Source organism: Tyto alba, unplaced genomic scaffold (genome assembly GCF_018691265.1).
Source record: "Tyto alba isolate M040663 unplaced genomic scaffold, T.alba_DEE_v4.0 Super-Scaffold_44, whole genome shotgun sequence".
NCBI lineage: Eukaryota > Metazoa > Chordata > Aves > Strigiformes > Tytonidae > Tyto > Tyto alba.
In genome coordinates, this window is record NW_024881320.1 from 9,988,110 (window position 1) to 10,004,101 (window position 15,992).

The window sequence follows — 15,992 nt, forward strand, 5'->3', positions numbered from 1 at the left end:
AGAATAAAGGATGTAACAAGTGTCTGGTACTATTTTACATATTGTAAAATGTCAACATGCAAAAGTTTTACCTATTTGCAAAGACCTCTTCAGGTTTCCATGTAGATTTAATAACCTTCTTTTTACACAGCATTCAGTGTTCCTGACTGATTTGGGGCCACATTTGGATGGCCTTGGGAACAGTTCAACAGCTGGTCAATTCTAAAATTTGTAAAAGCATTCTTGGCACTTCCACTAGATCTTGGGAAAACTAGAACCTTAAAAAGCATCAAACCCCAGAAAGCAATACAGGACAGACAAGGGAAGCTTATTCTGTGTGTAATAGATCCACAGCTTCAAGCTTACACATCTGTTTGGGGGTCGAAGAACCTGCCAGTAAAGTAATTACCAATGCCTCCCAGCATAAAAACTAGCTCCCATTTCTCATCCTCCCAGCACGACACAATATGCTAAAGTTAAAGGGTGCCTGTGCCCAAAACTTTGTCCATTTTTCAAGACATGACAGTAACCTACTAAAACACACAAACACTCCCGCCCTCAACTTTCTTCTTCACTGCAAGGCAAGGTCTGTATTTATCACAACAGCAGGAAAAAGTGGTAGCAGTAAAACGCAAACATACCCTGCCTGAAAGGGGAACGGAGTAAATACATAAAGTTCCAGGAGAGGGACAGGGGATACAACAGCAATAAAAGAATTGTTGAGGTGAGATGCAGGAGTTCACACATCGCTTCTAATGGGAGGGTGGAGGAAAAAAAACCAGGAAAAACAAAACCCCAAACGAGATGATAAAGACAATGCCTCACTAAAGTAGCGATCAAAACTATTCCATGTATTGAAAGCATAGCACTAAATGTAACTGAAGACAGAGATAGTAATTAAACTAACATGTTACATACCCATGCTTTTTGATGCCTTCCTCACATTTTTTTTTTCCCCCTGGCTAAAGGTTTTGTACAGGGAGAAAATGTGGAATTTAGTTGTTTATTTAGGATTTCCTGATACATGGCCACTGAACCATGAGTCAGAGATCCAGGATGTGCAAGACCTTTTATGCATTTACTGAGCAAACAGATTGTGCAAGTAAAACTTAGATTTTACCCAGCACACATTATTCATTCCTATACATGAAGGTGGCCTCACACTGAAGCACATTGTATTTACTGCTACACATACTCATGTTTTTCTCTAATATTTACATCTAGAAGCATGAAAGCCCTAAGTATATGATAGGACTGAACTGAAGTTACAGTCATTTAGTACTGTGGAAACAGCAGTGATTCTTTTGTGACAGGTAAGTTTAAGGTAATTTTAGGAAATTAACTTAACTCACTGAGCAGTTTGTAACTGAAACATAAAGTGAAAACATTTAGAAGTGTGCTTTAGTGTCACATAGACTCCTAGTTTTACACTGTAATCACGGCTTGGCACTGGTATCAGTGTTTAAAAACCAACATAAACTTCTGTGTTTCCATTTCCAGAGACTTAAAGCACAAGAATCTACTTCAGAAATAAATAAAATTATGCTGTGTACAGGAAAAACCCAAAGTATGCTGGCAAGGGGGAATATAAGTTAATGCCAATACTACCTAATCAACATGCAAAATCAGAAGGTGGCATTATGTTTTATCTTAGGAAGCACAATTTTTTGGCCATCACAACTTGGCACAGAGATTTTACTCAGATAAGATGACAACATTTAAAAAATAAAACAATCACTTTTGTTTGAATAAAAATATATAGTTTAATTAGCTTTCTGTTGGCTACATTTAAATCACATTTAATATTAAATTAACCTGTATTAAAAATCTGTACAGTGTATGGTGCAGTGATACATAACCTTTACATATTCATTATAATACATGAAAACATTGAAGTCACACAGAATTCAAGCAAACATTGCAAGAAGAATTCCAAACATACACATATACATACCCACCCAATGCACAGCAGGTTAAGTCTAACGAACCATACCATTTCATATGACCAAAATGAAATTAAATCTCTGTTATGGGACAGAATTAAGCTAGTCTGTCAATATTTATAATGCTACAATCTACACACAATTATCATAGTATTTTAGACTCTTTCCAGGAAAATTGTTCCTTAAGCCGAGCTACAAGTGACAATACAATATCATAACACATGACTAAAAATGCTTTCTTGACACTGGAATTCCCCAGAATTTTCATTCAGTATTTGGCAGTTATTCAGTACTTGGATTTTAAAAGCCTTAAAATCTTAAAACTCGTCTCTCGAAAGTTACTTCAATTAAAGCACAAGACCTCAGCCTGATAGTACTAAACAACAGTTTCAATATTCTAGAAATTAAAGGAGAGTTTCAAAAAGTCTCTTACAAAAAAAACCCAACAACACTAAACATTTAGAACAAGTTAAAAAGAACATTTGAATGGTAATATAATAATATAAATATGAAACTTCTTCAAAACCTATTTTTTTTGTTATTAGCCAACAACTAAACATCACAGGAGCATGTCTACTCATAAAAGCAGATTTGACAGATAGAAGTTAAATTTTAAATACTTCTAGTTGACACCTTTTGCCATTAGAAGGATGGGTTGTTTACAAAGAAGCAGTGTTCAATATCTGTCTGCTAAGGTTAAAATCCTTTTACCTCTGAGGAGGAATAAAAACAACAGTCTAGTTCTGTACCAGTACATTTGAAATAAAGCAAGATGATACTTCACAATTGCAGCACCATGAACTTTGGAACATCCAAAATAATTTCAGAGCATCGGATCCTCAGCTTCCAGCATAAGGAGCCAAGAACACCGGCAGAAGACAAACTGAAACAACCAGTATTCAGAGTGTAAAGAAACAAACAGATTGCAGCTGTTGATCCACTGTTTCAAATTTCTGAGTGAACAGAAGAAACTGTAGCTTATATACCCACAGAAAAAAGGTAAGCCATATTGCCATTTGGCTAGGACTATGAACATTTACAGACTTTTGTCAAAGTCATCATCTTACTCCTTTGCTTTCATATATATACCATAATCTTGAGATTACTTCACATGTTAATACTAAAGACCAAATCTTTAGCTAGACATGCAAAAGCCATGAGGTACTTGTATATACTTTCAAACAGTCTTACAGGTTGTCTGAACAGGCTTTACAAAACAATTTACAGTTTGTCTGCTTCTCTGGGAGAAAGTAAGATATCCCCACCCATCACTGCAGAATAAACACACACACAAATCAATAAAAATAGTTCATCATTGAAAAGTAGTGAATACGTGAAGGCAATTGCAACAATTTGACAGTCTCATCAGATCTACAGTAAAATCTATCTCATCCTAAAGAGCTTTAAAACAGACTTTGAAGTAGTGTGAAGCTAACAGTCACAACTACAAATGAAGATATGTCCCCATCTTTATACTAGATAAAAACCACACTAACATAGGCTATAACCTTAGCACTGTGAAAGAAAAATGCAAATTCTACATTAACCTGAAAGCCAAGAACGGCACTGTTATGGCCAAAATTCAATCGTGAGCTCAAACAAGCCTTCATAATTAAAATAAAAAGTAACAAAACATCAACTACAATTAGCTAATATCTCCATTTCTCTCACAACACAAACAGCTCCTCCTTTCCCAGCTGAAGTTAAAAAGCCACAAAAAAGTTAAGAACAATGGAAGAGGTGATTATGGATGATGAAACTTAAATAAATCTCTTAAGGAGAAAAAAGAAAATAATATTTTGCTTGTACATTGTCTGCCTCCTCCCCAAAAGAACTGTCTTTGTAAGAGACTCTTACCTCCAATTTATATTTTCACTAGAAGTTGCTACATTTTCTTAGAACATTCTACAGATACTAACAGGTTACTAACTTGATTTGTAATTAATTTTTGAATGAATCCTCCTTACGCTGTCTTACCTTTAGGACAAGAGAGAAATGAGTGCATCCAGAAATTTGCTTCGGTCTTCTGTTTTCAGTTCAATTACTAAAATAGGAAATATTTTATTACAAGATGCAAATAACAAAGATATAGCAGATGTTGCACCTGAAGAATAATAATTCCGAGTATACCTATCTATATACTTAATCAACTTTAAGAAAGTAAAAGAGAAACTACTTATTTGGACAAAATGCAAAGCACATCGTTTATTTTGCTCTTAGATTTCAGCAAATTCAGATTTATAGGTGCTCACTACGTGATATAGCAGCCACTTCTTAAATCTAGGACTGTTTCTTTGTATGTTCAACATGCATGCATAAGTTTGTATTGTTAAAAACTGCCTCTTTCGTAAGCACATACAAAGATAGGCAAATCTCATTGCACAAGTATCTCATTTTTCAAACAGTCAGTAACGAACACATTTCATAACATCCATACCATACTTGGTTTGACTGCTAAATATAAAAACCCTCTACAGATAAACTCATAGATTTTAAACTTAAGTGCACATATGAAAATCATTACTCCATGCAAAATGTAATTGTTTTAAAAAGATATGCAAGCTTCTGCTTAGTAGTTTATAATTTTTGCACAACAAAACAGCACTTCGAAAAAAGATGATGTAGCTTGTGTTTATACTAGATTCAGGAATAGTGTATCACATACACACCCTTGATGTTTGTATCTAAGACATATGTAAATTAGTAAATTGTCTACAGTCATGCTTTATGGAGGCTGCGTAAACACTGACCCCTAAAGGACTATTTGGTGAATTAAGTAAGTGACAGGAAGCATTACTCACTCGACATGTCAAAATGGTTGTGTAAAGTCCTAGAATTGGTACTATCTGCAGCTTTCTCAAATGCTCTTCCAAAAAAGCTATAAATTGAAAAGAAATAGAAATGAGCATTACAGAAAAGGACATAGTTACTAAGGTTGAAGTATGGAACTTTTTCCTTCCTGAGAGTTGAAAATGTCTTCCAGAAGTTTTTCCTGTGCTATATATTCAGCATATACCTCACTTATTGAAGTGCAAAAATCTTAACACTGCAGACTTTAAGAAATGAAGTCGTGGGCCATACAGTGAACTATTTCCCTCTTTTAAGATAAATAAATAGTTAAGAGGGAGGGGAAAAAAAAGACAAACTTGCAAGGAAGCTGTGGAACATCTGTATCCTCTCCCAAAGTATCTCATGCATACCATATGCAAAAAGCATGTTTTGAAAAAGGATATAATTCAAGTCAATATATTCAGTGTTGAGTAGGTACAGGAAAGATACATTTGCTTCAGAGAGAGGAGAAGTCTATAGATAACCTTTAGTAAGAACTTCTAAACAATATGCTTACTTCTTTTTGTCAGAGCTTTCTGTCTCCGGAGGAATCCCCACCATGATCACAGTTCCCTGTTCAGCGTCCATTGGTGCAGCCATTACCAGTGGTAGCAACTTACAACGCTTGTTTTTTGTCTGGAAGTCAGAAAGCCTCTTTGTTAGACAAAACTCAGGAAACAATTTAGTTTCAGCTCTTTCTGTCAGATAGTATTACCCATATTCATCTAAAGATACAGCTATAATGCAGCTCAACAGATGTTGAAGAAATTCTTAATCCCCTTCTTTCTTACAATAAAAGTAACTTTAAGGACCAATAGAAATTTAAATTCTTTTCCAATCTCACATTCCATTTTAACACAGACAAGACATGATTTACAGTAAAGAAAAACGCTCTTAAAAGAACTGAAGATATGGTTATCTAAAAACTTGGACTGCAGTTAATTTTTTGCAATAATCATTTTACTTTGAAATAGAATGGATAAAACACTGACAAACACAGTCTTCACCAGAAATTATTTTCCCTGGTTATATCATTTTACAGCAGTAAGCTGTAACTTTAACAGATTTTTGTGATTTCATTAAATCAAAAAATAATTACAAAGATTTTAATGTTTTTAGACAAATAAATGAAACAGAACTTTGTTTAAAGTGTTCTGTTCTTAAGGTATATGTTTTGCAGTGAGTTTTAAAAATGCTGTCCTGCTCCTAGTGGCAAACTAGTTATTCACCATGTTTAACTTTCAAAATGAGGACAGATAGATGCAATTTGACAAGGATGGACTACCATAAATTTAATTTACAAATAAATAAGCGCTCACTGGGAAGACAGTTCTCAATCTTAAAACCTCACTTTTATCTCAGTTGAGTAACTAGTAGCTCAAAAGATACATGAAATTTAATTTCAGTTGCATTAGTTGTAAAGATCAGAGGATTTTATTTAAACAAACACAGAAGTATTTACATAACAATTACCAGTTTACCAGTCCTGCAATATTGTTGGGGTTTTTTTGGCCAGGTTAACATTTCAAAGTACATATTTAGTGATATGCTCCCTCAAAACTTACAAAATCACACAAAGATTTTAGATTGTAAGTATCTTAGTGATTAAAACTCTTTCTAATGCTATGAAGTCTGCTAGACAGGTATCTTTCCTAAAGCAGCATTCACAATTGTGGTAAAAATATCCAACCAATTAACAGAAAAACATTATTAAGATTTTCATATAATGTTTTAAATAATCAACTGTAAGCATCCAATAGAACAATAAATACTACACAGGCCAGAAGTTAGTTAGTCAAAACTTTTTGATTTACTTACAGAGCAAACAAACGACTTGAGCAGGTATTTACTAAGCAGGCACAGAGACACTGGTTTGGAAAATAGTTTCACGTCTGGCGTGCCCTAGAAAAACAAGTATTTCAATTACAATCCAAGATGATTCTTCACTTGTTCAATTTAAATACCTACTGACAAATCCAAAAGTTTTGTGTGGCTGAAAGAACACTAACAAGAACTATTACAATATAGGGGTTTGAGCTCACACACTTGACTTTGAATTTAAGTCCTCCCTTTGAGAGGACTTATTCTTCCTTTGGGAAGTTCAGAGTAGATATCAATATTGACCCATGAGAGGACAGCACAGTACAGGTAAATAGCTTCTTTCTGATGGAACCATTCTTACTGAGTCAAGCAGTTAGGAAAACACTATTATTCAATTATGATATAGCCAAATATGACAGTGAAATGAGACAGCCAAAAACAAGAATTCTGACCTCCATGAGTGAACAATAAAGAAAAGGCCCCTGAGAAATTACAAGATTGGTGCAAATACAGCTGGCTACTGTCTGCTGAATGGCACGTAACTGCTTTTTGGCTAGGTCCAGTCCTTGGTGCAGTTTGTCCAGGTTACCCCTACAACGAAGAATAAACACTTGCATATAAAAATAAAGCTTTTCACACAAAAGTTAAATCTAAACACTATTCACAGGGATATTCTGATGTTTCTTCAATGGCTTATGAAGCATCAATGCATCTTTTAGATACATAACCCATGTTTCCTAAACAAAATTATGAAAGAATGAAGAGACGTATTTTCAGTACCTGGAGAGACTGTCCAAAGCTTTAATGAAATTAGTTGTTTCAGGCCCCTCTTTCTCTATATTTTCCATGAGAGAAGCTGTTGCATATACTATGTCACTTGCTGAGAACTTGTTCTTAAAGCCAAAGTGAATGCTGAAAGTCTGAACTCTCAAATCTTTCATTCTGCAAAATGAAATAAAACCAGTGAAGATTATTAACATTTTCAGCATTATCAACATTGACCAGCTATCTCCTCAATATGTTAATGTTAACATGAAGACAAATCATATCCTAAAATCTGCAACAAGCCTAGTCAGAACTTTTTGATTTACTTACAGAGCAAACAAACGACTTAAGAGGTATTTACGAAGTAGGCACAGAGACAAACTTTGTCAATCTAGAAGCCATATTTTTTTAGAACAGGATGTTACATCCTCTTTATACAAAAATGTTTGAACTTCATATAAAAGTATATTCAGATAAAGTATTTGCATTTAAAACAATTTACCCAAACTTGTTTGCAGATTCTTCAATCATTTCCCGAAGATTTTCTTTTAAAGACATGTCCATGGAATTAAACTTCTGTTTCACTTGCTTCAAAGGCAAACTAAAAACAGAAGGAAAAAATACATTGACAAGTATGCCAGAAGAAACAAATATTTTGCCTTCCTTTCACAAGGCGTTCCAAATATTGGATAATTTAGCAAGGTAAGTCTGACTAAGCTTGTTTGCATTCTCTTAAGTCATTGAAGAGTGCATGTTTTACTTACGTATAGGTTACTTACTCATCTGCTATTCCATAAAGGCATACAGTTATAGTATTCCTTGTACACCAAGACACAAGTTACATAAGTCAATTCAAAAGACATGCAACCTACTCAGAGCCCCCCAATCATACTTAAAAACTAATGAGTACTTGCAAGCTACCGTCTCAATATTTCCCCATAATTCACTGACAAAACGATCCTTTAATCAAGACCCATATTTTTGTAACTCACCCCATGTCAGCCAAAAACTCCTGAAGCCTCTTCTGCCCTTGTACGGACCAAAGCTTAAGGCTAGCAGAGGTATATGAAGTGTTACAGAGGCTTTCATATAGAGACCAGTGCTGATAAAGAGCCAGGCGCAGACTGAACAGGAATTATGGCAAATAATTATAAGCACATACATAATTTTAAGTTACAAATAGTAACAAAACTCCACAACTAGTAGGTAAGTCTTCAGTTACCCTTTATACATTGCATCTCTGTACTACTTAAGATACAGTCAGAAGCTGCAGGTGCAGGTAACACAAGAGGAGCAACATTGACTTGTAACTAATTCTGAAAGGTTAAGTTGAACAGAAGCTAAATGAACTACTGAAACAGGGATTCATGTTCAACAAAACACTCAAATTTCCATTTCTTTTAACTCTATTCTCAGCAGCAGAGATGGTACTGTTTTGTTGGGTTTTTTGTTTGTTTTTTTCCCTATATAAAAACTCAACTCGGGTTCACCAAGTGAGTAGTGTTCATTTTCCCCAAATCTTACACAAGGATACTCATATTCAAATGCTATTCGCATGCAATCAATTGACAGAGAATTTTCTTCATCCTCGTTGCGGTGGTTATGGCGAGATACATGACGCTGTAGGATTCCAATATCTGTCACATACTTCATTCTTAAACAAAAACAAATCTGTCATTTCACTTTCTTCCTGTGTATTTTTGTTCCTGATTATAAGAACATAAAAACGCTTCCTAAAGTTTACACACTGGCCAGTCAGCAGCATGAAAACTGCAGATAATCTGTTTTTTAAAAAAAGATGTAAGTAATGTTCTTTCAATATTCAGCCATACACTCAAACAATTAAAGCTAAAATAAAAACAATACAGAGAGACAGATAGACTGACCCAATGAAATTAGTTAGTTATTACATTGATCTCCTTCAAAACATTAGGGTATTAGTAAAAAGAGAATACCAGAATTAAAGTCTATACAAGTGCAACTAGAAGTCTGGTGGCATCTAGTAGGAAATAAGAAACAAGGGGAAAAAAAAAATCTGAGACTCGTTAACTAAAACTGGAAAGGAAGCTAGAGGGTACAGAACATACGCATTTTTTTCCTCTTTTATAAAATGGTATCAAGTTTATATTTACATAAACCTCTATTAAACACCATTTCTTCCCAGATCAGAAGTGATTGTTTTATAATTTTGTGAAAAATAAAGTTAGTTTAAAATTTCTAGATAGTAGAAAAGGAAAATACAGCTTTTTCTGATGTATATTCCTATTTTCAAAAAGCATTAAATCACGTTCAGGCATTAAGATATTTAATGTCACTGTTTATTAATTATCTTGTGTTATAGAATTCCCACATATTTACCGATCTCTATTAATTACACCTTAAAAAAATTTAATAAATGGATAAATAAAACAAAGAAAAAATAAAGATATATTAAAAAAAATAAATCTTTCTTACTGAGTAATTTTATCTTGGACCCACTGATCTGTCAGACCAACAATAGCCCACCTAAAAAAGGGGGGGGGGAAATAAAAGGGGAAAAAAAATTTAAAACAAAAAATAGTCCAGCAGAGTATATTCAATTTAACCCTCAAAGTATGTAACAGAACAAGTCAGAAACACTGTTTACCAACTATATGTAGAAGTTAATAACAAAGCTATATACTAATATTCTCTCTTTAGCAGACATACACATATAGTACCATCCCTCCCTTTTTCCACAGAAAATCTATTGGTTTCTTATAATTAATTTATACATATGTGTCCTTCAATTTAAGACATATATCCACCCACGATATAAATGGGAAACTCATACTGAAATCAAATAGTTTTGGGAAAACTTGCCTCTATTTACTATGGGTTTAAGCTTCTAGTCTCTACGAAAAATGATAATGGCAACGTACCATAACATGTCATTCAAGTCTTTAGACATTATCCATGCCAGATCAAACATCACCATTGCAGACTATATGAGGGAAAAGCAAAAAGACAGGATAAATGAACACAAACCTCTCACTTCATTAAACAACTAGAACATGATTAAATTTGCCAAGTACTAACATGTTACTAAAGCTCTAGAAATCACACTTGAGTCTGACAATCTGCCAGTGTCTTACTAAGAAAGCAAGTAGAAAGAAAAATATTTTATACAGCTTTGCAAACCTGCATTAAATATAAAACAGCATGTAACAAAATATAATCAGATAAGAGGCAAAATGACAGAATGAACAGTTTGATGTTTTAAGTGTTATATTTGAAATATCCTGACACTTTGAAAGGCAAACAAGCTCCCTATTTTGTACACAGATACTTGTGCAAGACCTAAAAAAAATTACACTATATTTTTTTTAAACTCACATTAAAGGTATCAAACAACAAAAATGTTAATAGTTAACAGCGTTAACACTGCATTAGCCACTGTGCCTCCATTGGCTGTTGTCTGACAGTCTACCAATATTGTTTTTGTGATGTATCTAATTCATCAATGGTAAAATTGGATTTACACAATCAGAAAACATTAAACTGCTAAGGCAAACTATTTACACACATATGATGTATCTCATGCATAACAATAATGTAGAGTATTATTAAATAATTATAACATTACCTTTACATTGGCACCTTGTTTTTTATGGCAAACAAGAATTTATACTCACTGAGGTCCCATGGTATTCATATTGCTCATAATCAAAAAGAATTTCTTGTCTATAAAGAGAAAAAAAAAAAAATCCACATTTGACTAAGTGGTGAGCTGGTCATTGGATCCAATGAAAAATATAAACCAGGAAGTATGAAATAATATTTAAATTTCATTTTAGCAGTAAAAAAAAAATTTAAACTAGAAAATGCTTTTCTACAAGGCAATTCGATTTTAGTAGCAATGTGTAAATCACACTGAAATGTACTTGTAAAGTAAAAAGGAAAAATTTATTAAATCATTATTCCTCCAATCCCATTTTCTTATCTGATTTGTGCCTGCTCATTCTTATTGACAATAGTAGGATTGTAAAGGAAGAAAACGGAAGCACAAATTTCACCCCAAAATAGACAAGATAAGGCTACTACTTCACTTAAAAGTGAAGCATCGCACCTATCGCTACTCAAATTTATATATTACTACTTACAACTATCCTCTATTTAAGTGTTTTGTTTGTATATAGTAAGTATCTCTCCACTTTCTGAATAAAGTTAGAACTAAAGCATCTTGCAAATCAAGCAGCTTAGTATGTTTTTGGAATCTCAAGAAGATTTTAAACAAAGAGAAAGAAAAAGACATAGCAGCAACAAAAAAAATACAAAACAGTTAAACACACCTGCGTGCCTCCCATTCTCGCCTCTGTCGCCTTTTCATTGTTCTCTCTATTACATCCTGTAAATTAATTTGGATTTTAAAAAGCTAGAAAAAATACTCTAGTAGATTAGCACCTACCCAGATACTTTAATGACTAAGTCTTAATTAAAAAGAATTAATCTTTTCACAACATCTAGTGAGTATTACTATAAAATATGAACACATTTTTATAAAGTCATGGCATCTTTCTGTGCTAGCATTTATTTAGCTCACCTTCAGAAATAAGAGGCCCTGTACATAGTATTTTCAACACTAGCAACATCACATCCTACCATTTTATAACATAAAAATGACACTGGTGAAAAATAGATATAAATATTGAAGCTCATAAAAAGTGGCACTTGCTGTATATTTAAGCACTATAAATAGCATCATCAGCTTGAAAACTCAAAATCAAGATCTTTGTGAAATATTTAACAGATTCAGGAATAGCTTCTCTGTATACTATTTACAGATTTTCCTTTGAATTTCTAATACCTGCTTTTGCTGAGCTGGCGCCCTTCATAGGTTTGTAGGAAATGTTCAATGTTAATATAAAAATAACCTGAAATATATATTATATCTGAGAATGTCTTTACTTGTAATTGATTCCACAGTGCTAGCCTTGTGCCTTTGCTTCCTCGTATGGTGTAAATAGAAAACACGCTACAAATAACATATGTCAAATTTAACCTTTTGTGTCTACCATAATACACTTTTGTTAGTTTACTGCTAAAAGGACACACAAAAAGTATTGTTAAATTATTTGTGATCTTGTCTTCTCAATTATAAAAAAAGAAGTTTCTATCTAAACAAGTTGTACTGCTAGACTGAAAAGCCCAGAGCACGTAATCAGAGATAGATCTCTTCAGTTACACAAAGACAGCACTATGCATAATCAAGTTCAAAACATCTTTTTTTATAAAGAGAAAATATTTCTGTGCAGTTCAGATAAACATTTTGTGAATGTGAAATTCTACTGGTCATAGTAGATTATTTTTAAATCTTACATTTGAATTTGTGATCTAATAGAACATAATTTTTAAACTCAAATGCCATTATGATGATGATGTAAATTATATGCAGTATCTGTTTTATTTTCCTTGTTTTCACAACAAAGTAGCAGAAACACACCTCTTCAAAACGTCTACGTTTCTCTGAAGGTTCTGACCCATCACTTTCATTCTCTAAGTCCTCCTCTTCATCCTCTTCATCTCTGAAGATATCATCATAAGCAGGAACATCAAGATCATCATCTTGTTTAACTAGCAGCTTAATCTAGCAAGAAAAAAAAACAGTATTTTAAATAAAGTATCTTATTTAGGGATTAAAACACATTTCAAATCACAAATCAAAATACTTCAGATACTTCATAAGAGAAACTAAAAATTCATTTTGGTTGTGATCAATTCCTGACAAAACAAAAACATTGCTTTTTAATACAGAGACCATACTTATTTATACAAAATAAGAGTAAAAACCATATTCCTTTGTTACAGCATTATGAAAAGTATCATTTTTTTATGTTTGTCAAAGTGATGTTATTAATAATTGGTACTTAATACTCAAATTCTAGATGTTGCTAGATGCTTAGAGATAATACCTGTTACATTCTGGAGGATGTTTATCCTCTGGTTTGTAGCAGTTTAATTTATAGCATTAGGATTAACAGGTGCTTACTACTGACAACTATCACACTGCTAACAGCATATATTTTATGACTGAAAAAAGATTTTTTTTTTTCCTGATCGTATACCATATTACTGAAAATATCCATTAATACTGCTTCCTGACCTACTAGCTAACACTGTAAGCAGTTTTGCAAAACACAGAAAAACACTGCACCACCCACCACCATACTGTGCAAATATTTTTATTATGAAAGAACAACGATTACCTGTGTGTCATTGTAAACATTCACTACATTGATAGGCCTGTGACTGTCACATACAAAAAAAAAAGTGTCTTCTTCAGGCTGCAAGATCTCCAGAAGATCAACATTGGCACCACAGTTAATAAGAACAAAATATTTGAACTGCAAATAAAAAAAAAAAAAAAAATGCTTTTCACTTAAATTAGCAGAAAACATGGAAGACTGAAAACATCTTTACAAAACTCATAATTGCCAAAACTTGTATTTACTTTCTCTTATTTGATGTCTCCAAGGAAGAAGATAATTTGTAAAACAAAACACCAAATTCAGGGATGTTGGACATCCAATACCACCACCTTTTATATCTCAAAATGTATACAAACTTAATTTGACTATCAAAAATATAGCACATTAGTTTGAGCTGATGTAAAAAACTTAACAAGTTTGTTATTAATATGTTCAAATTTAACCCCTGTTTTGAGATAACCAATAATAATTAATTTAAAAATTGACATTTTACATTGGGGAAAATGAAGAAGTGCATATCTATATAAGATGAGCTGCAACTTGAAAAGTTTCCAGTATTTTTTTCACCTGATCTTTATGCTCTAGAAAGGCAGTTTCAAGTTCTTGCCATCCTGATACCGGGACAAGTGTATACTGCACATGATCACACTGAAACAAAGCCTGAAATGAAGGAAACAGCTGTTAGCAAAAGTGAGGTGAAACAACCTCTTCTACAATGCTATACCATGCTATAATTCTGTTTCATAGAAATCTTTATCTTGAAGACATCCCAAATGACATCTCTACATGAACTATGGGAGTATGATTTACCAGCTTTCAGTGTCATAACTCATGGAAAAAATAAGTTACAAAAACACATTAAACCTTCACCCTTTCCCCAGTTCAAATCTATTAAAAGGATCCCAGGACATTTTTTTCTTTCACTGTTAGGCTACAATGATAATGAACAAAGACTTACTTGGAGTATTTTACAAGCACATAATGCATCAACATCTGAAGCAACAAGAAGAAGAACACGCTGCAAAAATAACAGAATAACAGTATTAATATCTTAACAGAGGCACCAAATCTAATGTGCTGGTATATGAAATGCGTAGATCATTGTGAGATCCAGAGGTTAAAAATTTAAGTAGGGATCATCATAAGCATAAAATTGAAGAATGAGATTGCTTCTAAATGGACACTGCAACCAAAATATACCAATTTGGATCCCTATGAATATGAACAATAAACAAGTCCACATGCTTAAAATACGTCAGCTGCTTTGAAGAAATGTAATTATTCAGACTCCTATGAATTGCACATAGTTCTGAAGGATCAAAGCTAGTCAGCCCTACAGCTACTATTATGTTTAGAAAGGCCCAAGTTTTCAGGATGGGTTCAGAACAATTTTGATTATAGAAAATCTACAGCAAAAATAGAATCAAGGTAACACTTGAAATAACCTTGATTTAGGCAAAACAATTCATCTGGCGATTTCTCTGTTTTATTTTGGGTTCTTTTTTTGAGATTTTGCTCACAGATACAGTTGAAGGAAATGCTTTCATTTGCACATTTCATAATAGTTTCATAGGTATAAAGATTAAAAAATTGTACAACAACAGCTATATGATGTTCAGAGTACACATCCGCTCTGCACAAAGTTAAGCAAACTGTGGGTTGAAAATGAAAGTAGCCAAGCAAACCTGCTACAAGACTGAAAGATAAACGTCACAGAGTACAAGATTTAGTGCCTGGGCGAACAACATCGAAACGGTTAAAAAGATATGAAGAAAAAAAAAAAAAAAATAGATCCAGAGATGCGTTGGTTAAACAAAAGATTCACAAGAATACCCAAAGCATTCGCAAGAAAGATGTGAACTGAAGTAAAACCTCTGGCGAGACCTCGCCGCACTAGCAGCGCTTTGGCTCGGGTTTCCAACGCCTCAGACGCCCGGGAAGTGATATTTTTACAGTCCGGGCTGACCGGCGGGCCCGTCGCCCTCAGCGCGGCCCGAGGGGCGAGGCCCGCCCGCCCGCCAGCTGCGCTCCCCGCGCCGGCACCGGGGTGCGGGCACCACCTCCCCGCACACACCCCGCGGCCCCAGGAGGGCCGGAGCGCTTCAGCCACTGTCGACAGAGCTAGAGACGCCCTGACCCCGTCCTCCCTCCGTGAGGCGGCGGGAACCGCCGCAGCCCCGCCAGGAGCGGCCTGAGGGGAGACAGCTCCGCCCGCCGCCAAGACGCCCGGGGTGGCACCACCTCCTCGCCGGCCGCGGCCCGCCACCCGTACCTGGCTGACAATCACGTCGTAAAACTCCCGGCGGCAGTCGGAGACGAACATGGCGGCAGCACAAGAGGAACGGGAGAAGCGGCGGCGAAGCAGCAGCGGCCACGGGCCACCCCACAGTCAAACTGGGCGCCAAACCAGCGCCGCTTCCCATTGGCC

General features: G+C 34.6%; 1 protein-coding gene across 5 annotated transcripts; it reads right to left on the reverse strand.

Moving 5' to 3' along the window:
- Positions 1-1,722: 1,722 nt before the first annotated feature.
- Positions 1,723-15,943, reverse strand: CDC45 (cell division cycle 45). Of its 5 annotated transcripts, none has more exons than XM_042805688.1 (19): positions 15,837-15,943; positions 14,523-14,582; positions 14,132-14,224; positions 13,562-13,699; positions 12,799-12,942; positions 11,648-11,703; positions 10,991-11,039; positions 10,238-10,299; positions 9,792-9,842; positions 8,872-8,991; positions 8,117-8,155; positions 7,840-7,938; positions 7,353-7,514; positions 7,025-7,163; positions 6,570-6,653; positions 5,269-5,387; positions 4,724-4,800; positions 3,900-3,966; positions 1,723-2,875 (listed from the first exon to the last, which is right to left on the reverse strand). In XM_042805688.1, exons 1-18 carry the CDS (start codon positions 15,885-15,887, stop codon positions 3,902-3,904), a joined length of 1,608 nt encoding a protein of 535 aa, XP_042661622.1. In that variant the 5' UTR covers positions 15,888-15,943; the 3' UTR covers positions 1,723-2,875; positions 3,900-3,901. The 5 variants fall into 5 exon arrangements, with proteins under 5 accessions (XP_042661622.1, XP_042661621.1, XP_032864333.2 ...); XM_042805687.1 differs by lacking the exon at positions 8,117-8,155 and adding an exon at positions 8,330-8,461 and having other exon boundaries at positions 1,723-2,805; XM_033008442.2 differs by lacking the exon at positions 8,117-8,155 and adding an exon at positions 8,330-8,461.
- Between the last annotated feature and the right edge of the window lie 49 nt (positions 15,944-15,992).

What these genes read in the sequence shown, in the direction of transcription:
- CDC45 (XM_042805687.1), bottom strand. Translation starts at nt 15,887, where the DNA reads ATGTTCGTCTCCGACTGCCGCCGGGAGTTTTACGACGTGATTGTCAGC. An exon ending in CGAGAATGGGAGGCACGCAG is followed by an intron (nt 11,040 to 11,647) that starts GTGTGTTTAACT and finishes TTCTCTTTATAG; the next exon opens with ACAAGAAATTCTTTTTGATT. An exon ending in GAATCTGCAAACAAGTTTGG is followed by an intron (nt 7,515 to 7,839) that starts GTAAATTGTTTT and finishes TTCATTTTGCAG; the next exon opens with AATGAAAGATTTGAGAGTTC.